This window comes from Gadus macrocephalus, chromosome 16 (genome assembly GCF_031168955.1).
Source record: "Gadus macrocephalus chromosome 16, ASM3116895v1".
Taxonomy (NCBI): domain Eukaryota; kingdom Metazoa; phylum Chordata; class Actinopteri; order Gadiformes; family Gadidae; genus Gadus; species Gadus macrocephalus.
In genome coordinates, this window is record NC_082397.1 from 19,454,196 (window position 1) to 19,477,754 (window position 23,559).

At 41.8% G+C, this 23,559-nt stretch overlaps 1 protein-coding gene across 2 annotated transcripts; it reads right to left on the bottom strand.

Annotated features, from left to right (window-relative positions):
* Positions 1-221: 221 nt before the first annotated feature.
* Positions 222-17,181, bottom strand: pipox (pipecolic acid oxidase). Of its 2 annotated transcripts, XM_060075607.1 has the most exons (8): positions 16,865-17,123; positions 15,921-16,069; positions 12,437-12,650; positions 7,380-7,562; positions 5,965-6,117; positions 2,016-2,165; positions 1,480-1,555; positions 222-510 (listed from the first exon to the last, which is right to left on the bottom strand). In XM_060075607.1, the coding sequence occupies exons 1-8, from the start codon at positions 16,973-16,975 to the stop codon at positions 380-382; spliced, it is 1,167 nt and encodes a 388-aa protein (XP_059931590.1). In that variant the 5' UTR covers positions 16,976-17,123; the 3' UTR covers positions 222-379. The 2 variants fall into 2 exon arrangements, with proteins under 2 accessions (XP_059931590.1, XP_059931589.1); XM_060075606.1 differs by lacking the exons at positions 222-510; positions 1,480-1,555; positions 2,016-2,165 and adding an exon at positions 4,077-4,490 and having other exon boundaries at positions 16,865-17,181.
* Between the last annotated feature and the right edge of the window lie 6,378 nt (positions 17,182-23,559).

Sequence of the window (23,559 nt, forward strand, 5' to 3'; positions counted from 1 at the left end):
TGGCATCTTTTGGAATAGGCAATCTAATTAGTGATTAAAATGTTTACTAGTACATGGGGAAATAGAAAGTATCCCACATCTAAACGCTCAACAGCCAGCTGGCTCAACAGACAAACGGCTCATTGTCTTACTAATGTGATGAGTTTACAAAACGGGTAACTCAGGAAAGGACACAAGGGACAAAGACCCACCAATGCATGAAATGAGTGAACACATCGTGGTAACCAAAAAGCATTAGTTTATATGTGCCATGATAAAAGGATGGTAAAGATAAAAGCAATGATGTCATCAAAGATGCAGATTTCCCAACTTGTTGGCCTTGATCTGATAACTGAATCTGTAGTAGTTTCTTCTAGCAGGCCACTAAAGAGTGGGCACATTACAATGAAGGTCTGAGATGTTCTGGAAACCGTCTGATTCTGAAGGGTGAAAGGTCGTAAGAAGGCACTTCACCCAGGCTCAGTTCACAAAGCAGCTTGCCAATAAGTGGCCCAAACTTGAAGCCATGACCTATGGGAAAAAGAAGAATGACTTGCAATGAGTATTACAACCTATTTACCTATCAGATTTCATCAGTGTGCAAGTTGAAAAACGATGAACAAAACTGCCTATTTGTATCGTACATATTTGTTCATATATAGATTTGAGCCCAGCACAAGTAAAAACATAAAGCCAAAAATATCTTGCCCTCAATGGCAGGGCATCTATACAATTAAATAAAGTGAATACGTTCCCTAAATGAAGGCCGTTGTGTTGTTTGTTATCAAGGTACATTTGTGTACAAATCATGATCATAGATGGATCCAGATGGATGGAGGAAGCAGAGACCTTGCCCTATTCTGTGTGCTGCCAAGATGTTGGAAACAAATTGTGAATGTCAGAGGGGTGTGCAGAATGCAGTAATTTTACCATCTGACAAAAGGTCTTCGTGCCCCTGCGGATTCCTGCCTGGTCTTTGAAGTCATGAAAGGACAGCTCTGACACATGCAGGCACGTGTATTTTCATCCCTCTTGAGGAACAGATTCAAAGTCTACAGTAGCTGGTCAAACCCACAGGGTGACTTTGTAACCATGGCGATTCGCTGCCACTTGCTTTAAAGCACTTTTGTCTAGCTTTGATGAAAAATGCAAACGATGAGGTGTGGAGAAAAAGGCTACACATTTTTCTGATGAGAATTATGGAAAATTAGCCTCTTATATATATGCCGACATATGTTGGACATGCTTTTTTGTTCCTCTCTCCTCCAGGCGGAAGGAGTACTAAGGTTTTAAGGGGAGCTTTAAGGAACCCCTGGGGTGGTTTGGGGTTAATGCTGATTCACTGCGCCAAGGCGTCAAAGTAAACTTACAACTGGATCATATACTCAATACGCTGAGTACAGTGTTTAGTGTTTGACCACAAATTCAAGTTTTGTCCCTGAAATGTCATTGTACGGCTGCGGTGAAATGTAATCCAAACATGATATCGATGATTCACACCTGAGAATCCGGCTCCAATAACAATGTTGTTATGGACGGGGTGGCGGTCCAGCACAAAGTCCTCATCTGGGGTTACCTGCACAAAGAACAAGCTCAGGGGTTTATCACTTTTAAAACTTAAAGTTTCAACTCTAGAAAGACATTTCTGCATCCACTTCAAAAGAGGTCCATAGGGTCCCGCTGTGCCAAAGTAATGCATTTATATTTTGCATAAAGCACACATGTAAGAGGTGACTCTATGCAACTATTTTCATCTGGTTGACACAAAACCTTTTTGATGACATTCAGAATTTCATAGATGTTATAATGTTCAATGTATATCTGTGTTATCTAATAACGAATGAATGAAATTATATTAAAGGATATTCAGGGTGACAAATTATACAGAGCAGTTTTTCAAAACGGCTTGTAACGGCTTATCACACTCACACCTGGTGCTATAATATGTAAACTTTAATAATATATATATATTTCTTTTTAGTACACAAGTACACATTAGATCCACACACTTGTTATCATGGTACACACAAACTCACGGTGTACATGCAGCTCTCCACCACGGCGGGCTCAGGGTCCAGGCCAGGGAAGCAGCGGCTCAGGTAGCGCTTGAGGATGTCAATGTCCGACCGGTCTGACTGTCTGTCCCTCATGTCCGGGTGAGTCTCACTGCCAGTGTGGTAACACACCTGGACAGACGTCACACACATCACAGGATCAGCCATGAGATCACATGGCGGGCAAAATAATGTCAGCCAATCACAAATGTTAATTTGGGTGAAACCAGCGCTGTTAAAGGGCCAGTGGATTTAGCATGTAAAGAAACCAAAAAAAACAGTTTACGATTTTCTTTGCTTTCCAAAAGAGCGAAGGAAATTAAGTTAATGAAGAGATCTGTTGCTTCAGGCTAACAGCAGAGAGGGTTAGGGCATTGACACCTTTAGGTAGGGTTGTTATGTCTTTCTATATAACAATATCGATCATTGATTGGTAATGACAAAATATAATTGCCTGACTGGTGAAGGGATTTGGGCTCCTAATTGCCAAACTGATCCATTATTTTATTTAAAAAATAAATGCCAAAGACCTTGGAATTTGAATTGACCGCAAGTCAGGTCAACAGGCTGCTTCCAGCCAAAATGGGGCGAGGCATGAAGCAAGGGCAGAGTGCCGGATCGGCTGTTCTCATGTATACAAAGGCTATGGATGGCTCCTCCCACTGGGTGCCAAAAAGAAAATCATGCGATCAAGCAGGAAAAATATCAGTGCTAGCAGGAACACTTTGCAAGCACGAGAGCATTTGTGTCCGTCAGTTGCGTGCTGTTCCAATTTATGTGCACGCTCACCGAATGATTATCATGTATATTATTGCTGCTTTTGCAAGCAGAGAATTATTGTGCACAGGTGCACTACAAGTAATTGCAGTAATGATATGTGTGCACACACAGTAATCTTTGTTATAGGCCACAATAGAAAGGGCAATTGCGTTGCACTGCTTTTTGGTATTCATTTGGTATTCGGTTGCTTGTAACACTACAGAAAACTATAGCTATGTTATTATAACCCTTGTTCTATGATTGTAGGCGTTGCCGTCCTTGCCTTATAGCAGGGATGGGCAACTTTCATGATAAAGAGGGCCACATTTTTCATCATAACCATCGGAGGGCCACATGACTGCACACTTCAACTAAACGTGAGCTGAGAGAAGCTACACAATTTTGAATTTGGTAGATATGATTTCCTGTATTCTGGTGCATTTTGGGGATGGCCACTACCTAAAAAATCATCCAGAATCATAACCTATGTACGGTATGTTAATTGAACCAACATACATTCATTTCATGTTTTCCATGCTCAAACAGCCACATGAATGGTCAGTATTTTTATCAGTGCAAAGGGCTCACATACATCATCATTCAATGAAGTCAAAAAACTGAAAAACAGTGGCCCAACATTAAGTGAACTCAATGAACTCAAACCCAACAAGCAGTTGTAGTAGTGGCGACTTAAGTGGATATCTTTAATGACTGATGTCGCTTCTAAGCAAACTAGACGCATGGGTTTGCCTTCGAATTCTATGAATTCTTCTCATCTTTCTTGACCGAGTTTTCTGTAACTCGATCAATTATTATTAGTCTTTTTTTTTTCTTTTTTTTTTATGTGCGGGCCTGACTGAGTGAGGATGCGGGCCGCACTGAGTGAGGATGCGGGCCGCATGCGGCCCGCGGGCCGCCAGTTGCCCATCCCTGCCTCATAGGCTTGTCCCTGTAAACGTGTCAGCAATGCACCAATCAATGGAGCACTGTGAGGGAACAGCACACGCAGCAATGTGAGGGAACAGCAGGTGGGAAACTAGACGGCGACGCCTACAATCATAGAACTAGATTTATAAAAACATAACTATCGTTCTATTTCATGCATGCTACATGAACAGCCCATAATGCTTCGCCTTATAGGCTAAGGTAAAGCTGTGAGGTGAAGCCGAGGTAAATAAAAACTACAAATTCTCCTAAGAACACGCAAAGCGATGATCGGCTACGAACCATAACCAAGCCAGAATCGACGTCACTTTTAATCCCAGTGTAATGCTGGGAAGCCACCATGAGGCGAAGCCTTCATTGAATAGACGGAGAGTGTGCAACACTGGCAACGACCATATACCAAGATAGACCAAAAGTCCACACTCGCCATATGGCGTCCGAAGGTGCGCTGCTAGGGGTGAATGTAAGCGAGGTGTCCCTCTCGCCTGAGTGGTGAATCCAACCCTCCATGCTGCTCATACAGCCGAAAACCTTCAGGGAAGTGTCAAATAGATCCGCAAACGGCATGGCTCTGCAGGGGGGCGGGAGCGCGAGGCGTAGCGGTCGCCTGGTGGAAGCGCCACCGGGCAGGAAGAGTAGGGAGGTCGTGAAGGGGCTTCGTCTCGGGCCTGGCCCCACCAAATGAGTGGCCTGACGCCCCGCTCGCGCTCTAGTGGCTGCGTGGGGGAGTTCACCACTTTGTCCATGGAAGTGCTGAAAACCAGAAAATGAAATTGCACCAAGAGTCTGTATGGTCTCTTCAACTCTTTTCCCTCCCTTTTACACGCCCCATGCGAGCACGCGTCCAGCGCGTGTCCAGCACGTGTCCAATACAAAGTGAACGGGCGAAGAGTGCCACACTCGAGGCCAGGCGGTGGGTGCCACCGGGCCGCCACAATGCCACTGCATTGCTTCATCGTAGATGTTGGAAGTAGTAGACTGATAGATGCCTGCTTCAAGCACCTGCTTCAAGCACTTGAGGAGGAAAGCTGCTGTGCGCCGCGTAATATGCACGCTGCCGTGGGGAATGTGTTAATTGGTGCATTGTTGAGATTTTCAGCGCTCACGGGACAAGCCCATAAGGCGAAGCCTGCATGAAATAGAACATTTATGTTTAGATCGAAATTGAAAAGGTTTCCTTGCAAGGTAGATTGTGCTTGAGCACGAACGCTCCAGTAGGACATGGCCATGGAGCAGCACTGTTCCTGTCTGAGTGAATGCTGCGAGGGGACACCGCCATCTGGCCCTCCTCTCCTTGCATGCTGTCTGCTATTAGCCTCCCAGCTCCTTCTGGCGCACCACGATGCAGGGAATAGAGACGAACTGAACCAAATGAACAGCAAGAGCATCATTATCTACACTTCTTCAAAGGTTTTGGAAATGGATAAAGAGATGGAAAATATACTTTGGGGTGAAAAATATGAACTAGGAGTAGGGCAAACATGAATATGTTAGCCATTATTTTTACGAGGGTACAGAGGTCCTGATAGAGAGAGAGAGATATGAATTTCTAATAAGGTTGCCTAATTGCAATACATATTTTGTTTAGCTAATGAACATTCATCCATCATGCTGGAAAAAAAATAAGAAGTCAATACAATTGAAAGTAAATTTGTTTAGATAATTGTATAATATAACTTATCCAAAATATAAAGAATTATAAATAAATGATAAGAAAATACTTTCCAAGGATAAAAAATAACCCAATGGGAATTAATTAGATGTTCCTTGCAAACTCCTTGCAAGGAAAACATGATCTTAAAGTGCACTATAAAGGGAACCAGATTTCCATTCCCAACACTACAAAAGGAGTGGTGTCAGTAGTGCCATTTAAACCACGGCGTGAGGGTTTTTGCCAGCACCATATAGTTACTTCCAAGTGATTATTGAAACTATCGACCTATGTATTTATGTCTTTATAGTCCCCTCCCTCTCTGCATTTCACAAACCTGTGACGAGATGGTTTCCCTAAACAAATCAGGGAAGGGATGCCCTGATTGGTCAGAAACTAACTGGGAGCACTCTCATATCAAATTGGCTCATACAGACAATCTACCAGAAACAGATATTCTCACAGCATATTGACTCATTAGCTGACGGATGGCTACGGCATTCCTAACAAACTGCACTCAGATTATACATCCTCGCGACAGCCCCCTTTGAAGCTCACGGCTCCACAGCGTCTCACCTTCATCAGGCCAGGGTACTCGTTGGAGGGCAGGCCGTAGATGTGGTGCTTGCCCTCGGGGCACTCCACCTGGAGGAAGGCGGGGAAGCGTTGCTGTACGTTGTACGAGCCGGGGACCTTCTCCTTCCAGTAGCACACGTTGATCTTCAGCACCTATAGTCAGCGCAGGGACCAGGGAACACCAACATGGCTCTTGACAGCTCAGACCTGTCGTCATCACTGACCTATGGAGGAGGATCTTCATCCAGTGCGTCGAGCACGAACACGGGCACAAACGACTGGAAGAGATCCGATATGCTCTGTTCTCTCTGATATTCAACACAGGCAAAATTAGGTCCAAGCACTTAGAAGGATATGTTCACTATTTTGAACCTAGGGGCCTTTTCACCGATTGTCTAGCCGATGCTAGAATGGCGCTGGCTTTTTTCTGTTACGATCGTACAATGGATGTCAATAAAAATAAAACATTTTGATGCATGCCTCCGTATGATCTCCTGAAATAGTTCTGTTCCCATTCAACAGCAGCTGTGGATCTGGCAATGGACAACAAGCCTCACTCACCTCACACTGCCCTCTGCCTACACCGCCCTCCCCCCTTTCTCTCTCCCCCTTCCCCTACACCGCCCTCACCCCTTTCTCTCTCCCCCTTCCCCTACACCGCCCTCACCCCTTTCTCTCTCCACCCTCCCCCTTAACCGCCCTCATCCCTTTCTCTCTCCCCCCTTCCCCTAAACCGCCCTCATCCCTTTCTTTCTCCCCCCTTCCTCTCACCCCGTTCTCCCCCCTCCCCCTTCAGTAAACAACTGTAAACTGACGGCCCGTAGGAGGAGTTGCTGCACAAAAAACGCCCAATGTAAACAGAATAGTCTGTTTTATTTATTGTGTGATGCAGAGCGGGAGTGACCAACCATCACTTCTGATGTTTTGGTTGGCTCGCTAGCAGCACTGATGTATAAATTGTATAACGTATAAATACATAATCAAGGGTGCTCCCCGATCTTAAAGAGCTTTCCAGTGAAAATGAATGACGCTCATTCTGGTACCTAAAGTATTCAGCGCCCTGCTTCGGTGGGCCAATGAGCTCATTCTCCAGGCTCCTGCCCCGGTTCATTCAGGCATGCCGTTCCCCGGGCCCCCTCAGCCCGCTAGCGTGAATAATGCAATTCCAATACCAGGCCCGATCCTGCTCTCAAACAGCTGCCTTGCCGTTTTTATTTTTTATTCCCACTGTTCCGTCAGCCTGCGTGGCATAATGTTAGATGAAAGAGATGAAAACAGCATCCCTACATGCTATGTTTAGTGAAAGAGTAACAACCCCCTTCTAATTATTCATTAGGAAGATGTTGACGAGTTCTCTTCCTTCATTTGTAAAATGCATGGTGATAATAAAAATATGTATGTGTAGCCCAACACACCTTTAGTGGTAGCTGCAGTCCAATGTAGGAGAGCATGCCGTTGGTCCAGCTCCCAGCGGTCAGCACCAGGTTCTTGGCTCTGTACACGCCCCCCGAGGCTGTGACAGTGACCAGGGCCCCTGGCTTAATGTCACTCACCTTCTGTCCATCCTTAATGATCCCTCCCAACTTCAGGAACTGACCCTTGAAACAGAGACAACCATATAAACAAGCGTCATTGTTGATAGTGTTCAAGACGGATTTCATATTCAGTAAATCTATCAAGGATCGTTTGATCGTTCTCAACCTAATTTGACAAATATTTTAGTTCAATCAACACAGGGTTGGTTAACACAGGGTTGTGCGTGTCCACGCCAAACCTATAAAGACGTGATGTATGGATCATGGAAACCCTGATTGAAATGGCGAAACGTATATATATATATATATATATATATATATATCCTTAATATTTGAGTCATGAATCTATTAATATCCCAGTTAAGCATTCTTAACGTTCCTACCACATAACCCTTTTCTTCTATAAAAAATTTACTCCGATGGCTCCCAAGCTGTCAGCCGATCAAGTAAAACTGAAGTATAAAAACATACAAACTGGTAAGCTTTTCCCACCATCGTATTGGTGTATTTTGTCAGTCCAGCATTTATATTGTCATACCATATTTGTCACTCCTGCATTTAAATAAGCCCTTTTTTTTTTAAGCCAAATCGTAAAAAGGCAGACAGTCCGCAGACTGGATCTGGCCCTCAAATTATCTTGATCCCGGTGGAGGAGCTGGCAATAGACATAAATTCAGGGCGCCCTGGCATCTTCAGAGAGTCAGGGGCCATGTGAGGGTACCCCACTGGTTGAATGTAGGTTTTTCAGTTTTTCTTGCATTTTAGATTTTGCTTGTCTTCGAAGTAACACATGCAAATCGTGTGCGTGCCACAGCGCAAATGTTCCAAATGTATTTTTTTTGGTAACTGGGTAGAATACCTAAAAGTGACAATTCATCAACTTCACAGATCAAGATGGATTAATTGTAATGGAGCCGCCGGCTACGATCTAACATTCTCCAGTGGATGTAAGAAAGTATTTGATACTTTCTGTTGTAAGCGCCTCTCGGCATACCAATATTGCTCTTTGTATGATAGGAGGCCGATGAAAATCTTGGTCCGGACGTGGATGGGTCATCTGAAAGGACTGAGATGTGCTCAGCATCTCCAACATTATAGAGAAAACTACCATTTGCAAAATAGTCTTGAGTGAGCTGCAAATAGTCTGGAGTGAACTGAGTGAACTGCAAAGTCTGGAGTGAACTTGGTGAACTGCAAAGTCTGGAGTGAACTACAAATAGTCTGGAATGAACTGAGGCCAGGTCCTCGATTGGTAGTGTTGGCTATGTAAGGCTGGAGAAGGCTATTTAAATATATTAAAGATTTTCGCGAGAATCTTTATCTCTCCAGCAAAAAGTCATCCGGATATGCCACGATCTCGAGCCGTGGTTTTATTAATCTCTCCCGGTGGATTGCACGAATAATTTGGGCTCCGATATCAACAGGCCTCTCATCAAAAGGGCATGCCATTGTAAACACATGAAATCTGCGGTGAACGCGGGTTTAAATATGCAAAACCGGGTTATGTTCCAAACTTAACCTACGCAAAACCTGCTCCGACCAGGTTTGATTCAGTGCATGTGTTTCTATAAAAACTAACATACCGTGTTCATTTTGGAACGGAAAACCTAGGTTTACCGCAAATCCTGGGTTAATTTACCCGGTTATGTGATAAAACCGGCTTCGAGGAATACCCCTCAGATCTTGAAAGAAAAAGAAGCAATGTTCTCTCTAAAAATACAATTATCATTCATTAAAGTCTCAATCTCATCATTTTAATCATTTCAATCATTTTAAGGTACAATTCAGAGTATAAATTAAGATTAAGTGTAATACTATAAGAGTTGGTTATAAAGATTTAAACTGTTATTTATTGTATGTAATGTTGTTAGGTATCACATAGTCTCGCAAAGCCAGACCAAACTACAGCAAAAAGGTATCACATAACGGAATGTAATACGAAAAAGTAGGTACTATTTTAGCGGTTTGCTGTTGATTCTCATTTCCCCCAGAATGCATTGCATGACGTTACGTTGGGGAGACACGACTACGCAAGACCACTTTTCCATCAGAAAAATCATCAGAACCGTTATTACCAACCCATAGACATTAAAGCCAAAACCTTTCTCACATGCACACCCATCGCGAGTGACGGCTATGCGCACACATGCACACCCATAGCGAGTGACGGCTATGCGCACACATGCACACCCATAGCGAGTGACGTAGGACGTAAAGTCCCGCCCAGGTCGAAGTGGCGTCGATTTAGAGAGTCCCGGGGAGACACCGACCAAAGCCGCATTGAGACCCTTGAGAGTAGAGACTAGTAAGAGAGTGTTCAGCAAAATATACAGATAGGCTACATAGATAAATACATAGATATTATGTATAGTTAGTATATGCTACACATGAACCTCCGAAGATGGCGCAATTTGATTGGTTCGCTATCTCGGGATATTGGGCAATATCCCATGATTGACATCTCAAACTCGATATTGTTTTCATCGCAAAATGTCCGTTAATAACAACAAATAAACCTTCGGTCTTGGGGGCTATTCCCCACTATTCACTTCGTCCTCGGGCGAATAATTGTTGACTAATAGCCTAGATAGATAGATAGCCTAGTCAAGTCTTTATTAATACCAAACTACACAAATCGTCGGGAATTCATTTAGGTCATTCGGCTTACACAGAATAGCCTACAAGACCACACAGAACAAGGGAGACAACAAGTCCGACTGGACATACACAAAATACATCACAGTAAAACTAGACACATGCGTTGATAGACAGATAGAAAGATAATTAAATATGTTCTATTATTTGCCTTGCGGAACCAGCCAATCCTGTGCGATTTTGCAAATTAGCCATGTGCGCCACAAGAAAGACATGTTGAGAAGTCATACTAAAAACGGATAGCAAGCGAAAGCTAAACCAAACTGTATCAATCACATACTTTGGGTCCATTCTAAATTGTGGTAAGAGGCTAGTCTTTAAATATTTGCAGTGACTGAATGTTGATGATAAAACTGATTGTTTTGCATAAGATGAGTGTGTCCTTTCCGGCACTCATTTGCAAGTGCACTGATTGCGTGTCCGATTAGGCAAGTTAGCCCATAGCTAGCATTGTGCCTTCTATTTCTAGATATTCTGACTAAGTTTACCGGTACTTACGATATAATTGCTAGATATAAAACGTTGACTTTCACTCTGTGCTATTCACTGACAGTACAAATAAATAAAAGTGCCTTTATTGTATGCACTGCTGTTCATTGACTAGCTCCAGCGCTCGTTGCTGCGTTACTAAATGATAGCAACTCTCCACTCGTTCTCCTCTGACCATGCATTTAATTGGCTTTGATCAGTTCTCGGCAATTCCTCATTCGCCCTCTCACGTCTGACAGGTTCGAAATGATACTGCTGTGGGCCATCATACATGTTGTTGTGGTTCTTGCCACATCTGCCATAGTTCTAGTACTAGGCTGAGGCTACCTTCCACCACGTCTCCCCAATGTGACGTCATCTCCGAATGGTTAGAAAACACCCGTTGCTGCCAAAAATGACAAAAACTGGACTTTAACACTATTTTGGAGACATTTTATAAATGATAAACATATTTTGAGTGCTTTATGAACCCATTAATCTAAACTGGCCTTTAAATAGAGGCACTGTTTCTGTACCTTACATTTGGCTCAATTGTGTTGGCATTAAAAGTGAACATGTAGGTTGGTATCTCTGGATAATTAATGTGGGAAAAGTATGGAGCCTAAATGTTTTCTAAAATATTTGGTGTTTTATTTAATTATGTTAGACTTAGCTGGACTGAAGACAGCTAGAGTAAATGGCAAGTAGAATCGCAATGATTTGTGCATCAAGCCTTGTGTCTGATAACTTTGTTAATTATTTCAGTGGCTTGGTTCTCTATAGTGTGTATCACTTTAGGTACCTTTGACCTGAAACCTTAAAAGGGAATCATAAGGCTGCAGCTACATTATTGCCCTACCACATTGATTAACTGGGGGTATCAACCATCATTTAGCCTTTTATAATTGTTATATCTGGCCATATTGTCTTACTATCAACCAAAACACGTTTTTTATGCTACCGACGGGATTACTGAAATGTACAATGTTAAGTCCCTTAGTGTCTTCTCCCTACCAATGGCCTTTCTGATGAATACTGAGTCCAACCAGTCAAATGGAAGCATGATATTCAGCTGGACTTTTTGTTGATACACAGTTAGAATATCATGATTGAGGATGCATTAAGACGGCAAAATACGATTTTTTTATATCTTTGGTCTTGACTTGCTTTGAATTGACAGATTATTCACAATAACAAATAAATATAAGTATTATAGTGTAAACCTTTATGCAGCACAGTCATTCAGGTTTTGTGTTGGTAGTGGTGGTATACGGAAGCAGAGAGCTGCCATGAGCTGTCAATTATTTGTGTGACTGTTCAACATAATCAACTTTGTTTTCGACGTGATCCTGGAATGATATCCTATGAATTCAAGAACACATAATCTCGAGGTCATAGGTTAATTGCCTCTGGCAGATCATTAATTTAAAAAATCTGGGGAGAGCAACCTTTATGTTTACAGTATCAGCCCACTTTAAACCATTTGGGAGAGCCTCAAACCTCTAGCCCCACAGATGCACCCATAACACCTCTGTGTTCTGAGGTGAAAACTACTGTTTTAACAAAGATCATTTATGTAATATACACGGAAAGACGTTTTTTATAGAATTATTTCACAATGCTATCGCAATATGCCGCTTCCTCCTTTCTTAAATTCAAATGAAATTCATTTTTATTGTGTCAACAAGCTATACACAAATTTCAGAGGGCATCCTACTATGAAAACTACTACATGTACAAATAACTTTTGTACATTTTGCAGAGATAAAACGTAAACCTATTGTGTAACAGTCATTGGGGGTATCACCACCTACCTGGACAGCTCTCAGTGCCCGGTCAGCAAACAACACCCCAGCTGTTGTGTCCACCAGAGCACCGTCTCCCTCGCTCAGATTCACGTTGGGGATGTGCTTGGAGAATTCTTCTGGCGGCAGGATCACCATGGGAACCCTGTTTTTCTGCAGGGTGTTCTTAACCGCCTGATATTGCGAACTATTCTCTGGGCCCATCACCAGCAGTCCAGTTTGTCTGGTAGGTGTACAGTTAAGGGGTCAAATGTTAGTTTGACATGTTTTAACAAATATTTTATACTTTAGATCAGTTCCTATTTTGTGCCATAACTGCCATTTTTACTTGACATAATACTAAATGTATCCATACACTCAAAGTCATTTTATGTATTGAAATGATGGGCACAATTAGGGATGAAACCATTATAGAGTTTGATGGTAAGACTATAGACCATGGTTTGACGGTTCCATTATGCATTAATTGATTTCACAACACTACCGATCTATAAAATCACTTCAATTAGAGGTTCTGTTGTATTTCTTCACCACAACATCTACATTTTTACTGTATCATTACATTTTTTTACAAGTTATATTATTGTTTTGTATTGTTTGTTTCGAGTTTTAGTAAAAATGAAAGAATGGAATTGAGAAAATGTCTTATGCAGGTGTTATTAATAACTGCAATTAATAAGATCACATGATGCGTGCTGGAAGTCTACAAGTTCCTTATGTCTCTAGCAGTCGGCACTGCAAGCAAACGTCTACTTGCACTGCAGAACTTGAATATAGCTTGCTTCTGATAACATGAAGGTTATATAGCACAGTGTTATTTTGGATGCCAAATTTGCACGAGAGAGTGATAGCCTAGTTATTGAACAGGGAAACGACCTCAAAAGCGAATGTCTCCAAAATACACCCACTTAACATTATCCCCCTCTTCTACAAACACTACTTCACACACACACACACACACACACACACTTAACATTATCCCCCTCTTCTACAAACACTACTTCGCGAATTCCGTAAATTTTCCGTTTGTTTAGTTTTACTCACGGTTGAACCGTTATTCACAGAAAAAGAATGCATAAATGTCCCTTTTTGTAGAACGAGACAAGAATATGAGTGTCGCAGAACCTCTACGTTACCAAACCGTGACGTTTTCATAGGACGTGATAGTGAAACCAGTTAATCGCTGCATCCCTAGTCCTGATACAACCCACCATGGCTTAATATACGCCTAAGGCAGAGAAACAGAGACACCCTGATTTGGACACTAAATGGTAAATGGATTATATTTATATAGCACATTTCGAACCATTTTAGACACTCAACTTATTCAAAACCACAACCGGCTTGTTACAGGCACTTAGGTGTCATGCTAAATTACATTCTGAGCCAAACCTGCAACTCCACTTGAGAGAAAATATAATTATGTGAACCTTTTAATGGCCTAAGCGACTGCTTAGTCCCTATAGGCTATTTTGGCCCCCATATCTGACTGGGGAGCAGGTCTAAGGGGATGGGAGTAAAGCAGTGTTTCTTGCAGAAAGCCCCTGCATATAAGGTGCATGCATCGAATTGCATTATATTAATTGTTGAATGTGATATTTAATTGGTGAAATAGAATTTGCAATTGATGGCAACCTAGCCTTTGATAATTGACCATGGGAATACAGAGGATGTACTACAACAGCCCTAAATCCTTAAGAGGGTGTATGTGTGTGTGTGTGTGTGTGTGTGTGTGTGTGTGTGTGTGTGTGTGTGTGTGTGTGTGTGTGTGTGTGTGTGTGTGTGTGTGTGTGTGTGTGTGTGTGTGTGTGTGTGTTTTTTTAGCAGAAATCAGCAGAAATTGGGATTAAATAAAATAATCAAATGATATGCCTATGATTATTATGACACAAATAAGTTTGTTAAAAAATATGTTGCTGAGTAAGAATTTGATTTACTTGCACCTCCTTCAATAACAACCAACCATCTATTATCAGCTGGCCCATTGGGGTAGGTGGCCTTTAGGTTAGGCCTTATCAGCCATGAGTTGCTGTTTGAATGGAAAGACATACTGTGACCCCAAACCTTAGTGTTTGTTTTGAATCTCTAATAGCCAGTAAGGAAAAACTCAAAAGAGGAATAGAGACATGGCAGGTGTGCATACTAGAGATTTTCTGAGCAGCAATTCTGAAATTCTGGGATGGACATGCCCTTTCAGTGTATGGATATATTTGGATATTGGACAATAGGCCCAATGTAATATATGTGTACACATGTATTGGCTACATTTATAGGTTTGGGCGGGGTTCCTACTATTGTGGAATAATGTGACGGACGGCACTCCAGTGACACTCTACACTCTACATCTCTGGCTCCCTGTAGCTTTCCAGGTCAAGATCAAGTCCTTGATGTTGTTATTCAGGTAAGTCTCTGGATCTGCGCCCACCAACATCTATTCTCTCTGATCTCCATTAATGAACTTCAGAGCCGGTAACTGTCTCCACTGCTTTGAACTCATTAGCAGCCCATACTCTTCTCATGTCTGGTATCCCAATGGAGGAACGAGCTACCTAGCTCGGTACAACTGGCAGCATTCTTACCCACCAAGACTGTCAATTCAGACTTATTCTTAGACTCATTATATTGCTTAATTCAACAGCTTTACAAACAACTTAGTCTCAAAGTGATTAAAGGGGCAATTTCAACGATTTGTATGTAAATAAATGTCTGTATTTGCCTATGCCTTCGTGATTCCTATGCCTTTTAAATCAAACTATTTGACCTCTCTTACCTTTTACTGATTTACTTGTTATAGCGTTGTATCATGTCATTTCAGAAACAAAACTGAAATAGTATCTTTATGCCTTATTCAATACTGTAGGGTCACAGTTTCTTCTTTGTGTGATTCTTATTTACTGTAGAGGTTGAAATCAATTGCAACATTGTTTATGTTGTGGATACTTATTGAGGTTGATAATAATTTACGCTGGGAGTTTCCAGCACTTTTGAATGTCGTCTTTTATTCCATTCCAGTCATATTTATGAAAATACTTCCACAAAATGAAACCCCATGTTCACCACGGAGGCAGAAAGGGGTTTTATATGCAATGGCATAGTTGAGCTGTCCTGCATGACTTGTTGACACCAGCAGTAGAGGAAGAAGTCATGCATTCATGGAATTTTGCACTTTGCACAAATAACAGTGTTGAAAAGTCTTGAGATTAGAATCAATATTTCAAAGCATTCTTTACCTTATTCTAACTCCTTTTAAACTGACTCACTAGAAGCTAATACCCGGTCATAATGGTGTATCTCACACTTGTTAGCTACATGCTACATGTCTGTTAATCTGTGAGTCATAAACTCTTGTATGTTGTATATGCTGTGCAGCCTTGTCTGTGAGTATGTTTGTGGGGCCAAAGATGAATTTCCACAATTATGTAGCGGTTTCCCACTGATCAAAATGTGTTGTAAAGTTATTTAAGGTTAGAGGACGTGTTTTGAGCTCTCTCACCTAACCAGCTTGACGCTGGCCTCTTCCTCGAGCTGAGCCCACATCCGATAACACTCCTCCATCATGACGGTGTAGTAGTCCTGGTCATAGGCCTTGCGAATGATCCTTGTTTGGCCATGGGAGCTTCCCCGGGTATGTGGCAGGACAAACTTGAAAGGACATATTTCAGAGGGAAATAACGGGTTATTTAAATTCTGTGTGTGTGTGTGTGTGTGTGTCTGTCATCACTGTTCGTAGTGACTTGGAAAAGTGTGTTATTGACGTTATTCTTTCACATCTAGTTCATCGAGGTGTATACTGTTGTACGGAGTCTCAGCTTTCATTTGCCATATTGTTTGTGTAGATAGCATGACGTTGAGAAATATAATTTTCATGCAAATGTAACAGATTGATATGGTTCCACTTGCCATGCTTTTAATTTGATAGGGACCAGGGGACTTCCCCCTTAGCGCCCCTGCAGACTTGGGGAGTAAACCCTCTTCTAATCTTCCCAGTCTGATTTTACAACCTCATGGTCCGTCTATGGATCCGACAGTTAATTCTCAACCTGTTTGTGAGCTCAGCTTGATTTAATTTGATTACTTAAGAGTACTACTTAGATTAAGTAAATACTGAGGGAGAACATGCAGTTTAATACATTTCCCTTGGATTTAATGTTTTGATTGGGATAGCCACTCAAGCACATTACTACACTTAAAAACGATATGTAATATTGCTTATTAAATCTGTATCACACGATTCCACTATAGCACCTAGCATATTCCTTTTTTGGGGTATTTCTATGTTATTGTTTGAGCGAGTAGATAGCAACAAAAAAAGTGGCCTTAATAAGAAGAAGTATGCAGGATACGTATGCACCTGCCTGCTTACACAAGTGCATAGTGCAGGTGCAGCCTGAATAACAGTAGTGGAGCGCTGCCTGCAGCACTCCGCTATTAACAAACCTGCTCCAGCAGAAGAGTTCTCTGCTTCTTCTTCGCGAGTTGGTATGCCGTGAAAGAGCCCTGGACCCCGGCTCCGATCACTATACAGTCGTAGTCTCCTTCGGTAGACATGGTTGGTCTATTGCTGCGAATGCAATTTCAGATGTCCTTTTATGTTGACTGGAGGCTTCATAGTAACTGGGTCAAAGGCTTATTATTACGTAACCTAAAGTGCAAGTTGTAAAGAAAGTGATCGAGGGGCGCCCCCTTGGTTCCGGGGAGATCTACCATTAAGGCCCAGTCCTTACCGAAGCGACCCGGGTTCGATTAATTCCCGATCATAAAACATTCGAAAATAAAATCTTTAAAAAGAGAGAGACTGATCGAGTGAGGATCCTGATTTTTAGCGGTCTACGGCAACGCAATTTCCTTTCTCTAACTTCCTGTGAGATCTGGGTACTCAAGGGAACAGACCATGGAGCGTGAAGAGCCGACAAGAATAACAACTAAGACGACCAATAATAAATATGAGGTTTTTTTTACATAATTTGACAAAGCAATATCCGAAACATGTAATTGAAACGGATATCCCTCTATTGAACGCCCTTTGCTATCTCGCATCCAGCCTCTAAACCATGTGACTGAAAGTCCCGCCATCTCGCTGCAATGATGCTCTTTCAGGTGCCAATCCAATTTATAACATTCACAGTAAAGATTGTGTCTGTGAAAATGACAGTGTACCTTAAAAGTATGGGTAGGAGAACTGTGTGATGATTAAAGGAGAGAAGAGAAGGGAACACTGATCTGAGTTTCAAGGCCTTATTTTACACATAGAGTAGGTACATAGATTAAGTTAAAAGGGTTGTATATAAGCCCTAATTTTAACCAAGGTCGCATTAAAGTGGAATGGGCTATGACTTTTTCAAGTAGCCCTTGACAAGGTAATGGAGTGAGTTCAGAAGGGAGTGGTAAGATTTGTGAAGCGATGGTGGACAGGTGGAGAAGGGTCCAAGATAAATAACATAAATTAGAGTCAGACTATGACAGTTCTTGCCTTTCAAACATCCTCCTCCTGGCTTGACTAAAGTCCAATTAGTTAGCTATCTACCTAAACCTAGCCTGCTCTGTAACTTGATCCCACTTTGTTGTCATGGCTTTACTCTGCTGTTAGTCTATGCTACTGGTGGAGGGTTTCTGGCCGACCCAATCTCAGGGCTTGAAGCTAAAATGTCAAGTCAAATGTCAAGTCACCTTGGGGATCTTTGTTAAAGCTTCCTGACATTTCTATTTTTGAGACATTTTTGACATTTTTGCAAATGTGGCTTTCGAAATTATTTCCACTCAAACCAGCAGAGTGCCATGCGTATAAACAGTTAAAGAACAACAACTCTTTCATTTGACATAATGACGATGTCATATGTTTAACAAACGCAGTGGCTTTTATTAATTTTTTCAAGATATTAACCCCCCTCCCCCAACACACACACACGCGCACACACACACACAAACACACACACAGCCCTTTCACAACAACGGGCCCCAGAGATTGAAGCCTGTGCATTGAAACTGGTTGCGTTTCACACCTGGTGGAAATTGATTTCTTGATTTCTTGACAATAGCTTCTTCACACGAAAGAATTAATAGAATAATTATCACTTCCTTCCGAGATATCCAGTATTTCTTTCTTTAAAAAAAAGTATGCTTTTGGATACACGCATAAGCACATCCAAATCGATCAAATGATATTATATGCACCATTATATAAACCATTAGTTGAAGCGGCAGCAGGATAGGCGCAATCAAAGTGAGAGTGTCAGCAAGCTGCATGCAGGGAATCTACGTCTGCACTTAACAGCTTCTGCCTTACTGATGGGACGGGAATTCTGTCACGATGTCAGGTGCGTGTGGCACCATGACGGCCCTTCTCCTGCACTTAGTGTCAAGTCAGCTCTTCCGGAGGGCACCCTATTGATCCATACATAGCTGCTTCAGACACTCCATAGCTGTGGCCTCTGAAGCAGCAGAGGATTGGCTTTCGGTGAGCCCGGGTACGCTCCCTGATGCAGATAGGTGATCTTATGAGTGATACGAGTCTTTCCTTTTGAAAAGCTCATTGCAGCAATCTTCTTTAGTGTAAGACTGGAGTAAACACTCAGGGGCTGAAGCCAACATTGAAGAGGACACCCTTGCTGCCAGGATGCCCAGTGCAGTTGTAAACGTTTCACCTGAAATGGCTCCATCGAGTGGCATTCAAGAGGGTGTCTCTCAGGAACAGAATGCCCTTGCTTTGACAGAGATATTGAAACAAATGTGTAGTGTCACCCTGGTCACAGACAGCACTCCTTGTAGCTCCTAACAGTTTGTCTTTGAGTCACAAAGTAAACAGATTTTATATTCTGCTCTTACTGTGTGAATAATCGGGAACACTGATATCAACTGATCTGTATCACTTATAATGCAGAAACTTGCTCTGCCACTTTCCTAGTTCATCAACCCCCAAATAACAAGGGATGCAGTCTATATAATGTCATTGGCCGTGCTCTTGTTTGTTTGGCTGTCTCAGAGAATATTGAGTGAACAAATCATCAGAAAGGACATATTTGTATTGCAAGTGGTGCCAGGATATGTTGTCCGCCTTGAATTCGTAAAGATTTCTTGAAAGACAGACATGTGCACCTTCTCTGAAAGGGTTGCTAGAAGTCACATTTGTACGACAGCCAGCCAGCTGACCTTTTCTCCAGGATGCCCTCAGACAATGCCAATCAGCGTTCACTCCCTGAGGGACGTAACATAGCAGCGTTCACTCAGTGCAGTGCAGTCCAGAGGGAACTGCAGCATTGAGGAGAAGTGAGAAGAAATCTATATAATATAATATAATATGTAATATCACGGCCAAAAACTGTGTGCGCTTCCAGAAGATAATATGAATTAAAGACTGCGTCGGGTTATCGGACGTATCTGGTACTTCCAAAACAAGTTAAGAATAGTAGTGGGGGTAATCTCGGCCAGAGTCCTGCACGGGTTCGGGTACCTGACGAGTGACTCGCACAATTTGGATGAAACGGGTGAAAAATAATACTGTGTCGGAAACTGGTGTGGGTCGGGTCGGACGCCTGGACAGCGCGGGTCGGTCGCGGGTTTTGCGATTGCGAGCGAGACTTCTCCGGTGCTGGATATGTTATTCAGGAGCGGAGGAGTCAACTAAAATTGTCCACAGTGGATGATGTGCTTTTTTTGCACAGCAATCTAAAGCACCACTTCAAACATCAGATAGTGTAATTCCCCGGCGTTCCATCTAATGTTTTCTTTCGGGTGCGGGTCGGGCAACGGTATCAATTTATAGCGGGTCTGGTCGGGTGCAGAATGTAATTCGCGTGAACGTGCGGGTGCAGGTTTGCAAAATAAGACCCGTGTATTGATTATCGGCAATAGTGGGGAAGGAATTTGGTATCGAGACTTCAGATTGATGTGGAAGGACCAGAGACGTCGGAGAACCCGACTTAGTCGTTAATTCATAATATCATCCAGAGGCGCACACAGCTTTTGGCCGTGATATTATATATTATATTATAGATGTCTATATATTATTTTATATCATAATATAGCGCCTATAAACTCTCTACGTTTGTACCTAAGTCCTTCCCACTAGCACTGGTCTGTAATGTACTTGTAGTTTTTTAGAGACCCCCCCCTCTTACACTTCCTGCTTTAAATTACGAAAAAATCGTCATTTTACATAATTTAAAGCAGGAAGTGTTAGAGGTAGATACAGATCTCTTCCGTATCATGGGAAAAGGAGGGAATGATGCAAGACCATTCAAAAATATTACTGGGTTTCTAACGATACAAAGCTTAATGCAAATGGGTGAAGGGTCCCTTTAATGTATTATCAGCCGAAGTACCAATTTGGTCAGGGGAAAATATGTATTTGTTAACCTCTTGTAACGTCTTAAAACCTATGTAGCCATGCATAGCGCATCATCCACCCTTTACACCCAATGCAAATGGAGCTTATAGGTAGCCTATGGCAGACACTGGAAAAACTAACTTGCATGATGCAACACTTGCATCATTTTCATATTTGTGGTAGACTATTAGTAATAACAACCGTTATCAAATGTGTCTTTTAGTGAGTGGAGTTTTCTGAAGTTCTGTATTATTTAAAAAAATATCTGACCTAAGGTAGGCTTTTTGAGCATCCATTCATTGATTTTCTTCCCTTTTTCCTTATAAAAACCCTGGCTGGGACACTTTCGGAATGGCTCTCATTTGCAATTGATTAGTGGTGAGATAGCTCATCAGCCTCCAATATGGAGGAGAGAGGACTAGGGTGAGGTAAATCTCAATGCAAAAAAAACTCAAAATAGAAGCCTAAAACACCACCATCCAACTCATTTATCATACACTTTGATGTAATTTCCTTTTAAGAAAGATAGGAAAAATTAAATAGGTGATTTGATGCTGATAAAAGCCAATGGGGTCAGGGTAAAGGAGAGCGTCTGAGAGGAACACAGGGGCCGGAAAACAACAGGACCAGATGTCCTTTCTGGCACCACGGACCAGAGGAGGATCATCTTATCCGTAGCCCCGCTGCTCTGCCGCTCCTGTCCCACACAGACGATGTGTGAGCCCCCCCTCTGTCACAGTGTCTGTCCTTCCCTATTATACCACATTAACCTCTGACGCTTCATTTATCAAATTCTTAACAGCGGCAAAATTCTGCAAAAAAACAACATCATCCATTATATACAGATTACCAAACATTCAAGCTTAATGCTTTCACATGAAATTGTCGATGTTATTGTGGTTTACATTTGATGAATTTTTCAGATATATTTTTTAAACATCACAGACTTTTCCGAGAAATCAGAAATCAGAAATAAGTATTTTCATGAAAAATGTATTTTAGTCCAAATCATTAGTATGTACTACCTTGCTGCGTGCTGCTTCAGAACTAGTGTGTGCGTGTGTGTGTGTTTTTGTTTGTTTGTTAATTATGCAGTGGTATGGTATCCATGATTCACATTTGCTTGGAATTCTTTGCATGAAATGCAACCCAGAAACTTGTAACCGATGGCTGTGAGGTAAAATGAGACATCAGTGCGATGTTTATTGCTCTGGAGCCTTAACTAGGATGCGCAAATCACCATCTGCTGGTAGTGAAACTTTATGCCCTCGGAGTCGCTGTAAAGAACTGTTGTTGGAATCAGCAGCAATGTCTCTTTCTCTCCCCCAACTATAATATGATAAACGGCATCCTTTCTTACTCCCTAAAAGATCACTCGGTTCTGCAGCAGCGTGTAAAATGCAGTGTCAGGACATTTTCAGCAAGACAGACCACTATCTCCACATCAAAAAAAACATAAAAATGGCAATGAGAGATAGAATAAAAAAGAGAATATTAATGAACATCACATAGCATGGCTTTTGTTCTAAATGGCTATATGGATACTACTTCAATTAAAGATGCAAAGTACTCCAAGCTCTATAAATCAACCTGATCAATGGCTTCCCTTTGTCAAATTTTTGTCCTGAACAGATCAGCAAAGGTCATGCATACCAACCCCTTGCAGAGCCTCAAGTACTACTCCTGTTCACCTGGTATTTGCCAACATCAGTGTATTCTAAGTTATGCTCAATATAAAGCCCTTGTTAATATTCATGAGGATCGCTGGGACCAACAGCACAACAGCACAACAGAGTATGCTCCAAAGCAAGAATAACAGAAGAGTCATGAATAATCAAAGTCTTGTTCTGTTCTCCGCTAGCTTTGGTTCACTGAACCAATTCCAGGTTGGAACCCTGCCAGGCAGAAATAGTGGTACACGTGTAAAGAAAACAAAAGAAGAACTGAGCTGCCTCAGTTGTGTCATGAACCAGGAGATCCTCCACACCTTCTTCTGTAAATATCTGCTCTCTATTTGTTTCTCTGTCTCTTTCCATCCCTGACCCTCAGTCTCCATCATTCCCTCTATATGACTTTTGCTTCAAGATGGTGTTGATAAAGCTTCTCTTACTGTCTCTTTCTCCATATCTGGCTGTCTTTATCCCAATTGTTTAGGTATTGGGGTAGAGTATTATTGCCAATAGTTATCGCCATGAAGACATCTCATCTCAAGTTTTGACCTCAGTTTGTACACCACATTATAATAATTTGGATGCATCATCATTGTCTTCTCATTAGTGGTCACACATGTTGTTTTGCTTAAGCCTACCTAGTGCCTCAACACATCTAACATATTCATCATGCCCTTGTTCCAAGCCATCATGTTCTTTTCTTTTTTTTCACAGGACACACTCTGGGGTGGCTCTCAATGGGGGTATAGCGAGACAGCTGTCGATATCTCTCCCAATGGAGCCAGCAGACAGGCACAGACTATCTAATGAAAAAGACATGGCAGCCAACACATCAGACTGCAGCACCCTCTGTTATAATGCAGTCACTCCTGGAAAGGTATTTTAATTTCTCAGCCCATATCTAAGTAAATATTTGTATCTCGTTTTTATATTTAAGATACACAAATCAATCTTTTACACAGACATCCTTCCCTCAAAGATAAAAATGCATATAATTATGTATTAAAAATTACATAAAATAAAATACAATAATATAATCTGATCTTGGAAAACATTATAAGCTACTCACTTACACTAACTGAAGAAGTAGAGGTCATATAAATATAATTCCATCAAGTTAGACAAGTAATTAAATATAC